At 56.8% G+C, this 13,122-nt stretch overlaps 1 protein-coding gene across 7 annotated transcripts in view; it reads right to left on the minus strand.

The window, feature by feature from the left end:
- The window catches only part of FOXN1 (forkhead box N1), a 28,128-nt gene that overhangs the window by 2,588 nt on the left and 12,418 nt on the right, over window positions 1-13,122 (minus strand). For 2 of the 7 annotated variants that reach the window (XM_027034499.2, XM_027034496.2), the window contains exons 2-8: window positions 10,930-11,061; window positions 10,115-10,573; window positions 7,694-7,807; window positions 5,786-5,916; window positions 4,940-5,036; window positions 1,292-1,499; window positions 599-1,090 (exon numbers count right to left, since the gene is read on the minus strand). In XM_027034499.2, the coding sequence (XP_026890300.1) occupies window positions 599-1,090; window positions 1,292-1,499; window positions 4,940-5,036; window positions 5,786-5,916; window positions 7,694-7,807; window positions 10,115-10,573; window positions 10,930-11,052 (1,624 nt within the window). In that variant the 5' untranslated portion in view covers window positions 11,053-11,061. Of the gene's footprint in view, window positions 1-598; window positions 1,091-1,291; window positions 1,500-4,939; window positions 5,037-5,785; window positions 5,917-7,693; window positions 7,808-10,114; window positions 10,574-10,929; window positions 11,082-13,122 lie in introns of all 7 variants that reach the window. The other 5 variants (XM_027034497.2, XM_027034498.2, XM_027034500.2 and 2 more) reach the window with 4 other exon arrangements.

Consider the following 13,122-nt stretch of genomic DNA (forward strand, 5'->3'; position numbering starts at 1 on the left):
GAAGGTCTGAGGCCTGGGTCAGCACCCTCCTCCAAATGTCCTGTGGCCGGGACCAGGGCCTGGGCATGCACTGAAGTTTAGATTAGAACGGTTGGGCTTGGCCGTGAGCAGAGGTGGAGCAGGCAAGGTGGAATGGAATAGACAGAACCTCTCCGCAGACTCCTGTCCCCAAAGCTCTCCGGGACTGGCCTCGTTCTGAGGCCTTACATTCTTCCTGGGGGAAGAGCTCTTTCCTCCTTCTGTATTAAAAGATGAACTCTGAGAAAATGCAACTGCTTCTGGGGAATGTTCCGACTGTCATCTGCTCACTGTCAATATGGAATGGAACTTGGGCTCTTCCCCACCTACCCAGAGCTGAGGGTGGTTTGATGACGGGGTCAGTCGGAACATGTTCAGGGGCACCAGGAGGAGGGAGGTGGAGGCAAGGACCTTCCTCTTTGCCCCTTGGCATCCCTCGCCAGCTCGAGACTTGTCTGCTTCAACTGACCAGAAGCCTGGCAGCTCCGGGCTGCAGCCTGGAGACTTGGAGGGGATGGGCCGTGCTGCGGACGTACCTCTCCAGTCCTGTCCCACCTTCCCTTTCCCACCCCCAGCTCACCCTGGAAGTCAAAGTCGGTGAGAGAGGGGTTGATGGCATCCAGGTCAGTGCCAAGGTCTCCGTCTGGCAGCAGGGTGTCATGCATGGTCCTGGCCGGGGAAGGCTCAGCCAGCAGCTTGGCGCTGTGACTGGGCGGGGTGTTGGCAGGCAGAGGCGAGTCCTGGGGGGTGCCTGGCTGGGCCCGCAGCTCAAGGTGCCCATCTGGCTGTGGGAACAATGGCTGCGGAGGTCCAGGAGGGGCCAGGCCGGGTGAGAGGTGTGAATATGTCTGCCCGTAGCAGGAGGGCACGTGTCCTCCAAGTAGGTCCTGCAGGGGGTTCTTGCCAGGAATGGGGCCTGGGGCTGGGTGGATTGAATGCAGTGGCTGGGAGAGCCCAACTGGAGGTGCCAGGGGCCGGATGGGGCCTGAGCCTGCCAGCCCGGGGGCTGGGCAGCCCAGCAGTGGGGGGCCCAGCTTCTCCCTCTTCTCTCCAATGAGGCTGTCCAGCTCTTCTAAAAAGACCCAAGAGAGAGGGACATCATGAGACCTCCCTTTCCCCACAATCCCTCCCCAGCCTTGGAACCGCTCAGGCCCTCCCCTTACTAACAGGTTCGCTTTGCTCAACCTATTTAGCCTCCCTCCCTCCCTCTCTGTCTGCTAGTGGGTATGCCAGGCCCTCCCCCGCTCCCTTGCATTACCCATTGGCCTCCCACCTGGCTTGGCCATGCTCTTGCGGACAGCAATAGGGTCTTTCCTCTTCCACTTCTGTAGCTCTTCCTGCATCTTGTCGATTTTGGCCGGATTGAGGGCCCACAGACAGCCCTTGCGAGAGGAACTTCCTGATTTGTTCTCCACCTTCTCAAAGCACTTGTTGAGAGACAGGTTGTGGCGAACAGAATTCTTCCAGCCGTCGGGCGCCGTCTGCCGGAGCAGAGCAAGACAAGAATTCAGGCCGGGGTCAAGTAGCCAGGGCGGGGTCTGGGCTCCGGGAAACTCTTCCTGCTCCCTCTGGGCACAGAACTGCCACCCGTTTGGAGCTTGTCATCCTCCTCGGCGCTCAGCCCATGCTTGGCACCCCCTTCCGTGGTGGGCAGGAATCTTGACTGCAAACTATTTTCGCTTAAAATCTGCCTTCATCCCGCTCCCACCTCTGGCGACCCTTCAGAGGATTCTTGAAGTGATTCATAAAGGGAGGGCCCGTTCCCTATCTGGAGTTGGGTCCTCGGGCCCATGCTGGGACCCCTCTGTGGACGGGGAACTCACTACTCAGGTCTTGGATGCCAGTTTTGGAATTAGGAGGAAGCTATGGAACGTTCCTTTCCTGGGTCTGCCTCATCCCTGCTGGGGCAAACTCAGAAGCAAAGAAAGAGGGGTGAGGTTGTATTTGACTGTGTGCACACGTTGCACACATGTGGCCTGAATACCTGGGTTTTGGTGACGGAGGGAGAGAGGGAGAGATTGGCTCTGCATACGCGCATGCGAGTGTCCCTGAATATGTCTCCCTGGTGTGAGCCTTCTCTTGGGTTGGTGGGCCGCGAATTCCCTTGAGCGTAAGGATGTGTGTGTGAGAAAGTCTCTCAGGGTGTGTGGGGTTACTCATGATTGCATGCGTGTGTGGGTGTGAGTGTTCACATGAGTGTGCCCGGGGGGGGGGGCGTGCCCTGGTGGGGAGGCCAGCCCTCAGGTGAGGAGTGGGGGTGCTCGTGCCAACAGAATAAACACCCATTAGGAGGCCCGGTCATGCCACCAGTGCGGTAATTGTGCTCAGGGAGGGTTGTAAAAACCATTAGGCTGACTCAGTTGGGTGAGAGGCGGTGGCGGGGGTGCCAGTGGGCACCCCCATCCTCCCCACCTCCAGCTCTGTTCCAGCCTCTGTGACGGTCCCGGGCCCAGCAGGGGCCAACTATGGGCAGGACATCTGCTCCAGCCAGCGGGGCCCCTATGCCCTTAGTCCCTGGTCCCTTTTCCCTTTCAGCTTGCAGTTTCTGGTTAATGAGGGGCGGCCACTCCCTCCTCCCCGGCTCACTTGCCCCAGGGAGCAGCCAGGCTGAATCACGCCCAGCAGAACTGGGTCCTGATGCCAGCGTCACGGCAAGTTGCTGGCAGGAGCTGCGGGAGCCTTTGTCAGGGGCAGCTGGCCTGGGACAGGGGGCTGGTTGAGATGACCCCCAAGGATCCCAGGGTCATAAGGGAGGATTCTGGAGCCACCAGACCAGCCAGCTGGGGATTTGCCTTCAACTCCCACGACTGTCCCTACTAAGAGTCGAGGTTGTGTCGCCTGATGGGCAGAGTTAATGGGCACTGGGCCCTTTTATGGGCCCATAAATCTGTGACTTTGGGATGCCAGGACAGCCCCCACCCCAGCCACTTCCTGTTTGGAAGAGGGATGGTCAGCACTAGCAATTATGTCCAGTGGATGGACACTTCCCCGGTCCCACATCCCTGACTCATGGGGTTACAGGACACCCACCTCAGCTGCCTTGGGCATGAGTGCTATGCACCCCAGGGTCCACCTTGTTCTTGCCCAGAAACATGACCTTCAAATGGAGAGTGAGAGATAAAGGGGGCAGAGGATCTTTGAACTAATTCCTTGGGCAGGTCAGAGGGGATCCGTCAGAGTTGGAAGGAATGTATGCGCCAACTGGTCCAACCTGACCATTTTACAGATTGGGAAACTGAGGTCCAGGGAAGAAAGGGCCTGGCCCTAGATCACACAGGAGGCAGTGACAGAGCTGACTCCAGCCCTGTCCCCTCATTAAGGGCCCTGCCCAGGTCACCCTATAGGGCTGGCTTCACCACCGGGGCCCGTCCCAGCCTCACAGATGCTTTCTCTCTGAAGTCAAATGTAAACTCGGGAGTGAGGGGGTGATGCAACTGGCTAAGAACAACAACTAGAACCAAAAACAACAACAAAAAAAAAGCTGTTAGACCTCTTCACTCTTCAGCCCCATAAAACAGGGATTACACAGCTCCCAGGAAAAATAATTAAGCCAGGAAGATGAGATGCAGGGAGGGGCTGGGGGCCAGGCTGGGAGTTGGCAGGGAGGAATGGCTGAGAGGAACAGGGCAGGGCCCTCAATTCCCTCTCTCTAGCCTGGCCCCTGGAAGCCCTAGAGAAGGCCCTCCAGATCTACAGGGATTAGGAAGAGTTTGGTCTCCAGACCGATTGGGATACAGGGGCAGCCCTGGATACTGGCTTTGATGCTTCTCAAATCCCAGAGACCACTCTCCCCGCTCTTCCTTTCTCTCCCAGAATCTCTGGCAGATGACCACACTTTGCCATTCCCGGCCAGACCACTCTGGCCATCTTGCCCGCTCATTTGATGGCAAGGCAGCAAGTATAAACTTGTCTGAATATCAGCTTCTAATTATCCCCAGGCAGGACCATTGGGAAGCCAGTGAAGCCAGGGATCACCTACTGGCAGATGGAGATGAGCTCTGGACCCGGGCCTCAGCTCCTGCCTGCTGTCCGGTTAGCGGATGGGACTGTATCCCCCAGGATGTAGACCTTGGAGAAGGCATTCCTCACACACAAACTCTGGTCTCCCCTGCACCCACCCTGGAAGAAGAGGTCTATGCTGGAGGGTCTGGGGGCGGGGGGTGGGGTGGGGTGGGCAGATGTGTGAAACCAAACAGCTTGAGGCAACAACGGCTCCCCCTGCTGTGTGACATTGAGCAGGTGGATCACCCTTTCTGATGTGTTTGCCCCTCTGGAGAGAAGGACGTCTGTCCTGCCTCTACGGAGGGAGTCTGGTAGAGCCCTCAGAAGCCCCTTGAGTGGGTGACAGGACCTAGATACTGTACAGGTAAGCCACTCAGTTCCCTGGAACTCTCGAAGACTGTGAAGCCCACACCCCGCTTTCTGGCAGAACTGTAGCTGAGCCTGCCGCCCACAGGGGCAGATCTTAATCTCTCCCTGGAAGGCAATGGGTCCTGTGGTCCCAGCATCCCATGCCACCTTGGCTGGCTAGCTCTTACCCAAATTCCTTTAGCCCTACAGCAGCCTGGGGGCAGGGGTGGGGAAAGGCTCTCATTTCTTCCCAAGGTGTCTCTCCCCACTTGGGGTAGGTGGATGTTTCTGGAAGCCTGTCAGGACGGACATGTCCACTTTCCAGCAGCCTAAGGACTGACTCCAGCCTGCTGTGTAACCTTGTGTGAGTGACTTGAGCTCTCTGCTCCTTACGCGGAAGTCTGACCTTTTGACATGGAGACCAGGGGAAGCGTGGAGGAAGTGGGGCAAACCCTCTCCTGGCTTTCGTTCTAACCCTTGTTCCACCTTCCAACGGAAGCCTCTGGCTCCAGAGAGGCCTGGCCTGCCCAGGACCTGGGGATGGCGGGAATGGGGTGGATCTTGGGCTCACCTTGAAGTAAGGAAAGTGCTCCGTCATGAAATTGTAGATCTCGCTGACAGGAAGGCTCCCAGTTTTACTGTTCTTAAGGGCCATGAAGATGAGGATGCTGAAGGCAGAGAAAGCCTTGAGTTTGAACTTGGGAGCAGGCTGGGAGTCTCCCCGGCACCACCCCACCTGCCCCGGCAAGAGTGGTTGAGGGAGGAACCTGCCGCAGATTTAGGTGAGAGGCTCTATGAGGTTGGAAAGAGAAAGGGTGAGGACGCGTCCGCTGAAGCCAGGAATTACGGCTATATGAGGGTCTTGTGGAATCTTGAGAGCCCTGGGTTGTAATCCTGGCTTGGCCATTCACTAGCTATGTGACCTTGGGTGAGTGCCTTAACCTCTCTGAGCCTCAGTTTCCTCAGCTTTGAAGTAAAAAAAAATGTAATAGCTACCTCAGAGTTGTGACGATTAAGGATGATGCCTAGAACATAGAAGGCACTCATTAAATGGAAGTTGTCATTACCAGTCAGCCCTCAGCCAATTGCACACTGAATGTTGGATAGTAAGGGAGGGAACTGAGGTTCCTTGAGCCCCTGCCCCTGCAATGTGCCAGGCATATTCTCTCACTTAATCCTTCCAAAGCCCTGAATATTGCTGTCCCCGCCCCCCCCACTTTTTTTTTTTTTTAAACAGATGAATAAACAGGCTCAGAGAGGTCAGATAGCTTGCCTGAGGTTTCACATCCTCTAGAAACCCGCGGGGTATGACTTCCCTCCTCTGGCATCACCTTATACCTTGAGGATTCCATGCCTCAGCTTCTCCACTCTTCCTCTCACCCACTCCCTTCCACCACAGGGGTGCTGGGAAACATACCTGTAGGAGTAGATGGGTTTTGGGAAGAGAGGCTGGTGCCCGTCGGTGCTGGCCTGGGGTGCGATCCGCTGGTAAGGATAGTGTGAGGAGCCCAGGTATGGTATGGGGTAGCTGCCGCCACCTGGTGAGTACTGTAGAGGTCAAAGGGGGCAGAATGGTTGCCATGGTAACCAGTCTTTCCCAAGGTGGGGGTGATCCCCTCCCCGCCCCATTCATATACATCCAGAGAGGGAGCTGAAGCCAGACTCTTCTCTCCCTGGTCATGGGCTCCAATAGCAGAACGATCTGAGGGGCCTGGCGAAGGGTGTGGACATCTGAGGGGCTCTGAGGTGATCCACGTTCCCAAATTCGGGGTCTCAGAGCCCTCAAAGCTTCCCCCCCCACTCCTGGCTTCCTTCCTCTCCTGCCATCTAGGTGCTCTGGTTGCCATGGTGATGGGAGAGCAGCCTGGCGGGGCTAGAGAGTGTGAGAGCCTCCAGGCCTCCCCTGGAATTTCCCGGAACGGCTGGGCCGGAAGCAGGGTGTCCAGCCTGGGCGTTCGTTTGCTGGGCACTGCCACCTTTTATGAGTTTCAGTGGCTCTTTGAAAGGGCAGGTCATGGTGGTGGGCCGGTGGGGGTAGGAGGTGGTTTTACGGCAAAGGGAGTGGCTGCGGTGCCAGGGGTGGTGTTTTATGGGGGCCATGGGGGTGGGAGACTCTGACTCCCCCATCTGCTCCAGGCTGAAGTGCTCTTTCCAGGTCACCCGAGAGACACTTAGTGCCTGAGTCACCCTCTGTGCAGGCTCCATAAAGGCCTGGGTGCGGCCATCTTGTTGGAGGGGGGTGCGGAATGCAGAAAGCATCAAAGCAAGGCTGGGCATGGTGAGGCCATTTAAGGTCTGGCAGCCCCTGAACCATGCTGTGGCTCAGTCCTTGATGGTCTAGGCTGCCTCAGGGACACCCCCTACCCGGGGCCAGACCTTGAGCCTCAGGATGGCTTTAGCCTCTCCAGCTAGGCTCCTCATGGCAGCGAGGGTGACCCCTCATGTGCTCCCTCGGCTTCCCTCCGTCTCTTTCTTTCCCCCCACAAAGCAAGCAGTCTGACCACCTCCCCACTCACCCCCACGTGCCTGCCTTCCTGGCTTGGCCAAGATCAGGGCCAAAGCCAAAGAGCTGGGAGTAGAACCTGCTCCACAGGCAGGGCCTGTCTCAGTGCCAGGCTGCAGGTGGATGGAGCTGGGGCGCTGGGCAGTCACTTGCTCCGTCTTGCCCAGCGACTCCTGGGAGCTGCCTGGCTGCTCTGGCGCTCTTTTCTGCCTCTTTTTAAAAGCCTGCATCCCATGCCAATGTGGGACAAGTACTTGGCATCCTATACAGGTCCAAATCGCGGAGGCTGGGCAGTGGGGTGGGGAAGGGGGGGAAGGACCAAAGATGAGGGGGTCTTGGAGCCCTCCAGGTGGGAAGGCCGCCTAACTCCATACCCGGTCCCACCCTATTGAGGTGAAAGGGAAGTTTGGAGCCAAGGTTACATAGCGAGACAGTGGCTGACCCAGACGGGAGCCCATTGTTTTCTTTCTGCTCCGTCTTGTGTGTCACCCCACATAACCCTTTTCTCTCTGCCCCTGTCTTTGGCCCTCCTCCTCCCTCCCCTTTTGGTTCACATCTGGGCCCTGTCCCACGATAGGCCCCATTCGCTTTTCAGAGACTCTCAGAGGAACCCCACCTACTCCTAGAGAAGGGCAATGGCTTCCTTCCTTCCCCATGAACCCCTGTCCCCCCAGCCCCGGTGGCCTGGCCCGAGGTCCAGGGTCCTGCTGCCTCCATCTGCCCATCCAGGTGTGCACACCCACAACACATGCCTGCCCACCTCATACCACATAATATCCTGAGGCCCCAGGGAAGAAGCATGCCCACGTGTCCCTGACCCACCTGGTGGAAGGGGGGCTGGGAGGGACAGTACATGTGCTGCAAGGGGGGCTGGTAACAGTACATCCCAGGACCAGTCTCCAAAGCTGAGGGCTTGACCTTGACTTCTGATCCCTGCTGGAAGAAAAAACAGATGACCAGGCTGGGCCTTAGTTTTCTTCCTCCCGCTCTTCTGTGGCTTGAAACTTAACACAAATGCAGCCTCTACTCTGCCTCCCCCAAAGCTTATTCCTAGAGAACAAAGAGAGGACAGAGAAGGTCAGGGGTTTTCCTGAGGGAGCTCAGCAAGTTAGTGGTGGAGCTGGGGCCGGAGTCGACAGCACTTGCCACCCCCCACACCCCACCTCACTTCAGGTAAGAGGCAGAGGCTGGGCTGTCCAGAGGAGTTGGGTCACAGTGAGGGTGGGTAGGGTCAGAGACCTCCCTGGAATGGCACAAGGATACAGTGTATGAGTCCACTCATCAAGCCTGGTTTGGGGCCTGCTTGCGTTCAGAGCTGCTAGCCTCTCAGAGCGGGTCTGTGAAGGACATCTGGAAAAGGCCACTGCTCTAGGATTCCCATCGCAGAGCCATATTTAGGGGAGCACAGGAAGTGGCCAGACAGGTTGGTCCGGCTCATGACCCCAAGCTCTGTACTTCCTCCTCGGCAAAGCCTAAGGGAGCTCCAGCAGGCTCTTTGGAGGGGGCTAGTGAGTCCTCTCCACTCTATCTTCTGGCCACCCTCAACTCAAAGCAGCTGGTCTGCTTGAGCCCCATGGCACACTTTCAACCCCGGCACAGGAACCTGTCTTGAGCTGCTGCCAGTGGTGCTGGCCAGACTCTGGCTTCCCAGGGGTTGTGAGCTCCACAGGGAGCCCCCAGAGTCTAGCACAATCTCTACCCTGAGTAGGGCCAGAAAGCGTGCACAGCTAGTCCTGGAAGGCGAACCAGGCCAGGAGGAGGTGGACCACTCTTCCTGGGTTATCAGGGGCCTTGGGAGCCAGCATCTGGGCCCAGAGGGTCAAATTCAACGGTTAGCTCTTTCTGGATGTGCCCTGGGGTTGCTGATGCAGAGATAGCCATAATCATAGAATCTCAGGCCTGGAAGGGCCAAGAGCACTATGTCCAACCTCCTCATTTGGAAGATGATGGGGCTGAGCCCACTGAGGGGAAGTGACGTGTCCAAGGTCACCCAGTGAATCGACCAGCTAGCTGGTTCTCTGGGCCTGAGCTCCTCTCCACTGTGCAGGGAGTAAGGGAGTGGCCTCAAATCTCAGCCTCACAGGCCAAGAGACACCTTGGGCAAGTCACTTGGCCTCTATGGAACCTCAATTTCTTCACCTACAAAACGAGGGTAGTGAGGAGTCTTTAGAGGGTTGTTGTGAGGATTAAATGGACCACTTGAAAGAAAAGATCTGGCACAGCAAGCAGGGGCTGGCATTGAGTGGACATTTGGGAGGCAGAAGCTAACATGATGGTGTCCTCATCACGAGTTGCTGTCGTGTTCAGTGGGCCTGAGGAAAAGCCATCAAAGGGCCCCAGAACCAAGGCTCTTGACTTGACCACAGCTGGTAGGTACCCAAGCCCTTCTCTATCTTCCAAGTCTAGGAATCAGGCTTTGTTGGGGGTGGCTTGGGGATGGAATGGGAGCCTGTTAGAAAGCAAGAGGTGAGGAGAGCTGGTGGGCATCTGGAGAAGGCTCAACCCAGGCTGAGGCCACTCAGTGCTCACTATCTCAGGGATCTCCAAACCTCCCTTTAGATTTCCTCTGCCCAAGGCAACAAGCCTATAAGGCAGGTCCTCGTAACCATACTTTTCAGATGAGGACCAGAGAGGTTAAGTAACTAGCCCAAGATCATACAGCTTGTGGGTATGGCAGTGAAAGGGATATGTTGGTTGACCTTCCAAGGTGCTTTCAAGGTATTTCTATGAATATACCCAGGCCCCATTGTGGGCAAAGAATGGGGCCTGGAAAGTCCTTTGAGAAGACTTAAGCCCTCTCTCAAGACTCTATGCTGATGCTAGAAAGGAGAACATTGTGCTCCGTGGCTTATCCCCAAACCCTTTCTCTTGACGTCTGGAATGTGTTTTCCTTCTCACATTTGCATATGGGCGGGTAGGTCTGGCTGGGGATTCTTGACACTTAGGCAAACAGAGAAGTCACACACTGGAATCCTGACTCAGGAGCCTCTGGGAAGCTGCCAGCTTCCTTAGCCTGATCTCCCCCACCTTGCCCTCTCCATGCCAGGCCAGGTCAGCATCCCCTCCCCAGCTGACCTGGAGGCCAGAATGAAGCCGAGACCCCAACTTTCTGAACTTGCCGCTTCTCTGGCATAAACTGACCCTGAGTGGAAAAGTCTGGAAAGGGAAGGCGGAGTTTGATCTCAGGGCTTCTGGGAACTAGGACAGGAGTAGGTGGGATGCCCAGTGGCCACTGGTACTCACCAGGACTTGGGGGCTGTGCTCCTGGCTGGGGTAGGGGAGTCCATTGCACCAGGCCTCTGCCGAGAAGCCAGGCAGGAAGGCCTCAGCCTCCCCCACATCCACGGGGATCTCCTCGAAGGTCTCCAGTGCCCCCGGGGTCTTAAAGGAGTGTCCATCGAGGGCCAGGGCGGTCTGGGCCTCAGGGAAGACGTCTTCATGGAAATGCCGCTTGTATGGGTGGAAAGGCCCATGGCCGCCCTTGAGGAAGCGCCCAGGGCTGCTTGCTGGGCCCTCCTCAAAGCCGAAGCTGGGGAACTTGTCTGAGGGTGAGAGCCGGAAGGGGCCCGGGCCAGGGCCGGCTGGGCAGTGGACTTGCTCAGGGCCAGGTGACGCGACACTGGGACTCTGTGGGGGCAGTGAGGATGCCCTCTCTGGGGGGCCGTCGGGTACAAATGATGAGCAGCTGAAGCCGGCAAGCTTCTGGGGTGGACAGAGGGTAGAGAGCCTGTGAGTGGATTCTGGACCAGGACCCTGCCCTGTGCTAGGGTAAAGGGGTCTGTGGCTGAGCTCTGGGGGATCCCAAACGATGGAGGAGACATAGCCTGCTTTTGGAAGCCCTCGTCTGTGAGGGTACGCTGCTCTTAGATCTGAGGTGCCCTGAGTCAGATGGATATATACAGCCTTGCCCCGGGAAAGCCCCAGATGGAAGGGAGAACCAGAGGCCTCTATCGAACACTTCTGGATCTTGGAGTCACTGGGTACTCGTTCGCAGGTGGAAGGGACAAGGCAGACCCTGGGAGGGCTCTGGGGGTGGGGCCTAGGTGCCAGATACTCACGTTCTGTGGGGCAGGAGAGCCTGGAAGGCCCGGCGCCTGCATGAGGTCCCCCTGGGGCTCGCCCTCCAGTCTGGCGGGGCCGGGCAGCGTGGCGTCAGACTGTGGCGGGAGTAGCGACACCATCACCCGGTCCTGGCCTCGAAGAAAGCCGGCTGTGATGAGAGTGAGGACCAGGGTCCTGCGGTGACCGACCCCAAGTTCACCACCTCCCCACCCACCCCCTCCCTGGGCTGGGACCCTGACTCCCACCAGACATCTGGTGAGACACAGACAGATAGACAGGCGGATAAACAGACAAAGTGAGAGAACATCAGAGACAGAAAGAAGCAGATAAACGAGAGGCAGAGGAAGAAAGCACAGAGAGAAGACTGGTGGAGACGGAACAAAACACACCAGGTAGGAAACCCCCCACCCCCACAGTCCCAGGAAGGAGAGTTGGCTGCTCTGGGGCTCAGTGGCAGATGGAGACCCTGCCTCCGGCCCCTGTCTCCCCAGCGCGGGACTGGGCTAGGTGACTGTGACAAGCAGTCTCTGCTCAGTGGCTGAGCAAGCAGGTGGTCCTGAGAGAAGGGGAGCTGGAGAGAGTGGGTCAAGCCCAGGCGGAGGGTGGGAGTGACCCTCACGCTGCAGGTGACCCAGCCCTCGGTAGAGGCTGGGCCTGTGGTGCCATTTCAGGGGCTGGCATGACCCTGAAAGTGTCAAGTGCCACCGGGGACTTGAGGTGACCCGGTTGCCTGGTGGCCCTGTGAGCCTGGCATGATGCCGGGCTGTAGCCACTGGCCCAATGTGCAGTGACGGGCCAGTGCTGTTTTCTCCTACCTCCTCCAAACTGCATCTCGTACCTGTGACCTTGTGCAGGCTACTGCCCCTCCCCCCCTTTTAAAATATTTTATTTTTAAATAATCTCTACACCCAGCGTGGGGCTCGAACTCACAGCTCTGAGATCAAGAGTCACATTCTCTACAGACCGAGCCAGCCAGGTGCCCCAGGCCACCGCCCTTTCTGAGCTTTGGTTTCACCATTTGAAAAACTAGGGGCTTGTACTGGATGATAGCGGAGGGCCCTTTCTGCTCAGACCTTCTAGAATTATAGCACTTTTTCCCCGGCACAGCCCAAGAGTTTGAGAGGACTCAGTTCCAAGCCTTTCCTTGCTCGCTGTGTCAGGGAAGCTCTCTGAGCTTGAACCCCATCATTTACAAAACACGGAGGGAGGTAGGGCCTCCCGCATGGAGATGCTGTAGTAAATGAAATCACGCATAGGAAGAATTTAACAGTGCCTACCATATTGTAAGTGCTCAGTAGATGCCAGCTCTCGTTATTAATATCATTATCAGTACGGCCTTACTATTATCATCCTCAGCTCTTTGCTTTCCTTCTCCACCACCTGCAAAGGGCATTTCTTTTTGAATGTCCTCCTCTTTGCCAAGTAGTCTCCGATAAAGGCTGCCATTTGCTGAGGACCTGCTCTGGGCTGGCTGCTGCGTAAACAGTTTGGAGAATTTTCTCACTGGTTTCTCAGAACAAACTTGTCAGGAAGGTACATCATTACCCTCGCTCTACAGATACGGAAACTGAGGCTCAGAAGGGTTACCTGACTTGCCCAAATCACATAGCTAATCCTTACTAGAGTAAGGATTCGAACCCAGGGGCGCCTGGGTGGCTCAGTCGGTTAAGCGTCCAACTTTGGCTCAAGTCATGATTTGCGGTCCATGAATTCGAGCTCCGTGTCCGGCTTTGTGCTGACAGCCCAGAGCCTGGAGCCTGCTTCAGATTCTGTGTCTCCCTCTCTCTCTCTCTCTCTGCCCCTCCCCTGCTCTCTCTCTCTCTCTCTCGCAAAAATAAACATTACAAAATATTAAGGATTTGAACCCAGATCTGTTCGACTCTGGAGGCTGTACTCTTACGGTTTCATCATTTGGTGGGGGTCAGAGTGGGTGTGGGCCAAGCAACAAGAAACGTGTGAGGTTTACACTTACCCCTCCCGTCCAAGACCTCTACCAGGAAGATCAGGATAACTTCATTTCCCAGGCCATGATCTCCTGGGAACTCTGGGAGGGAGGGATGGCCCTGGTGGCCCCGTGGTGCCCAGCCTAGGGTTGGCACACCTTTGGGGAATAAACTACCTCCTTTCTTTGATTGGGGGTAATGGGGATTAGGAAGGGAGGGCACTTGCCCCAAGTCCCTCAGGGGATC

The sequence above is a fragment of the Acinonyx jubatus genome, chromosome E1, assembly GCF_027475565.1.
Source record: "Acinonyx jubatus isolate Ajub_Pintada_27869175 chromosome E1, VMU_Ajub_asm_v1.0, whole genome shotgun sequence".
Classification (NCBI taxonomy): Eukaryota; Metazoa; Chordata; class Mammalia; order Carnivora; family Felidae; genus Acinonyx; species Acinonyx jubatus.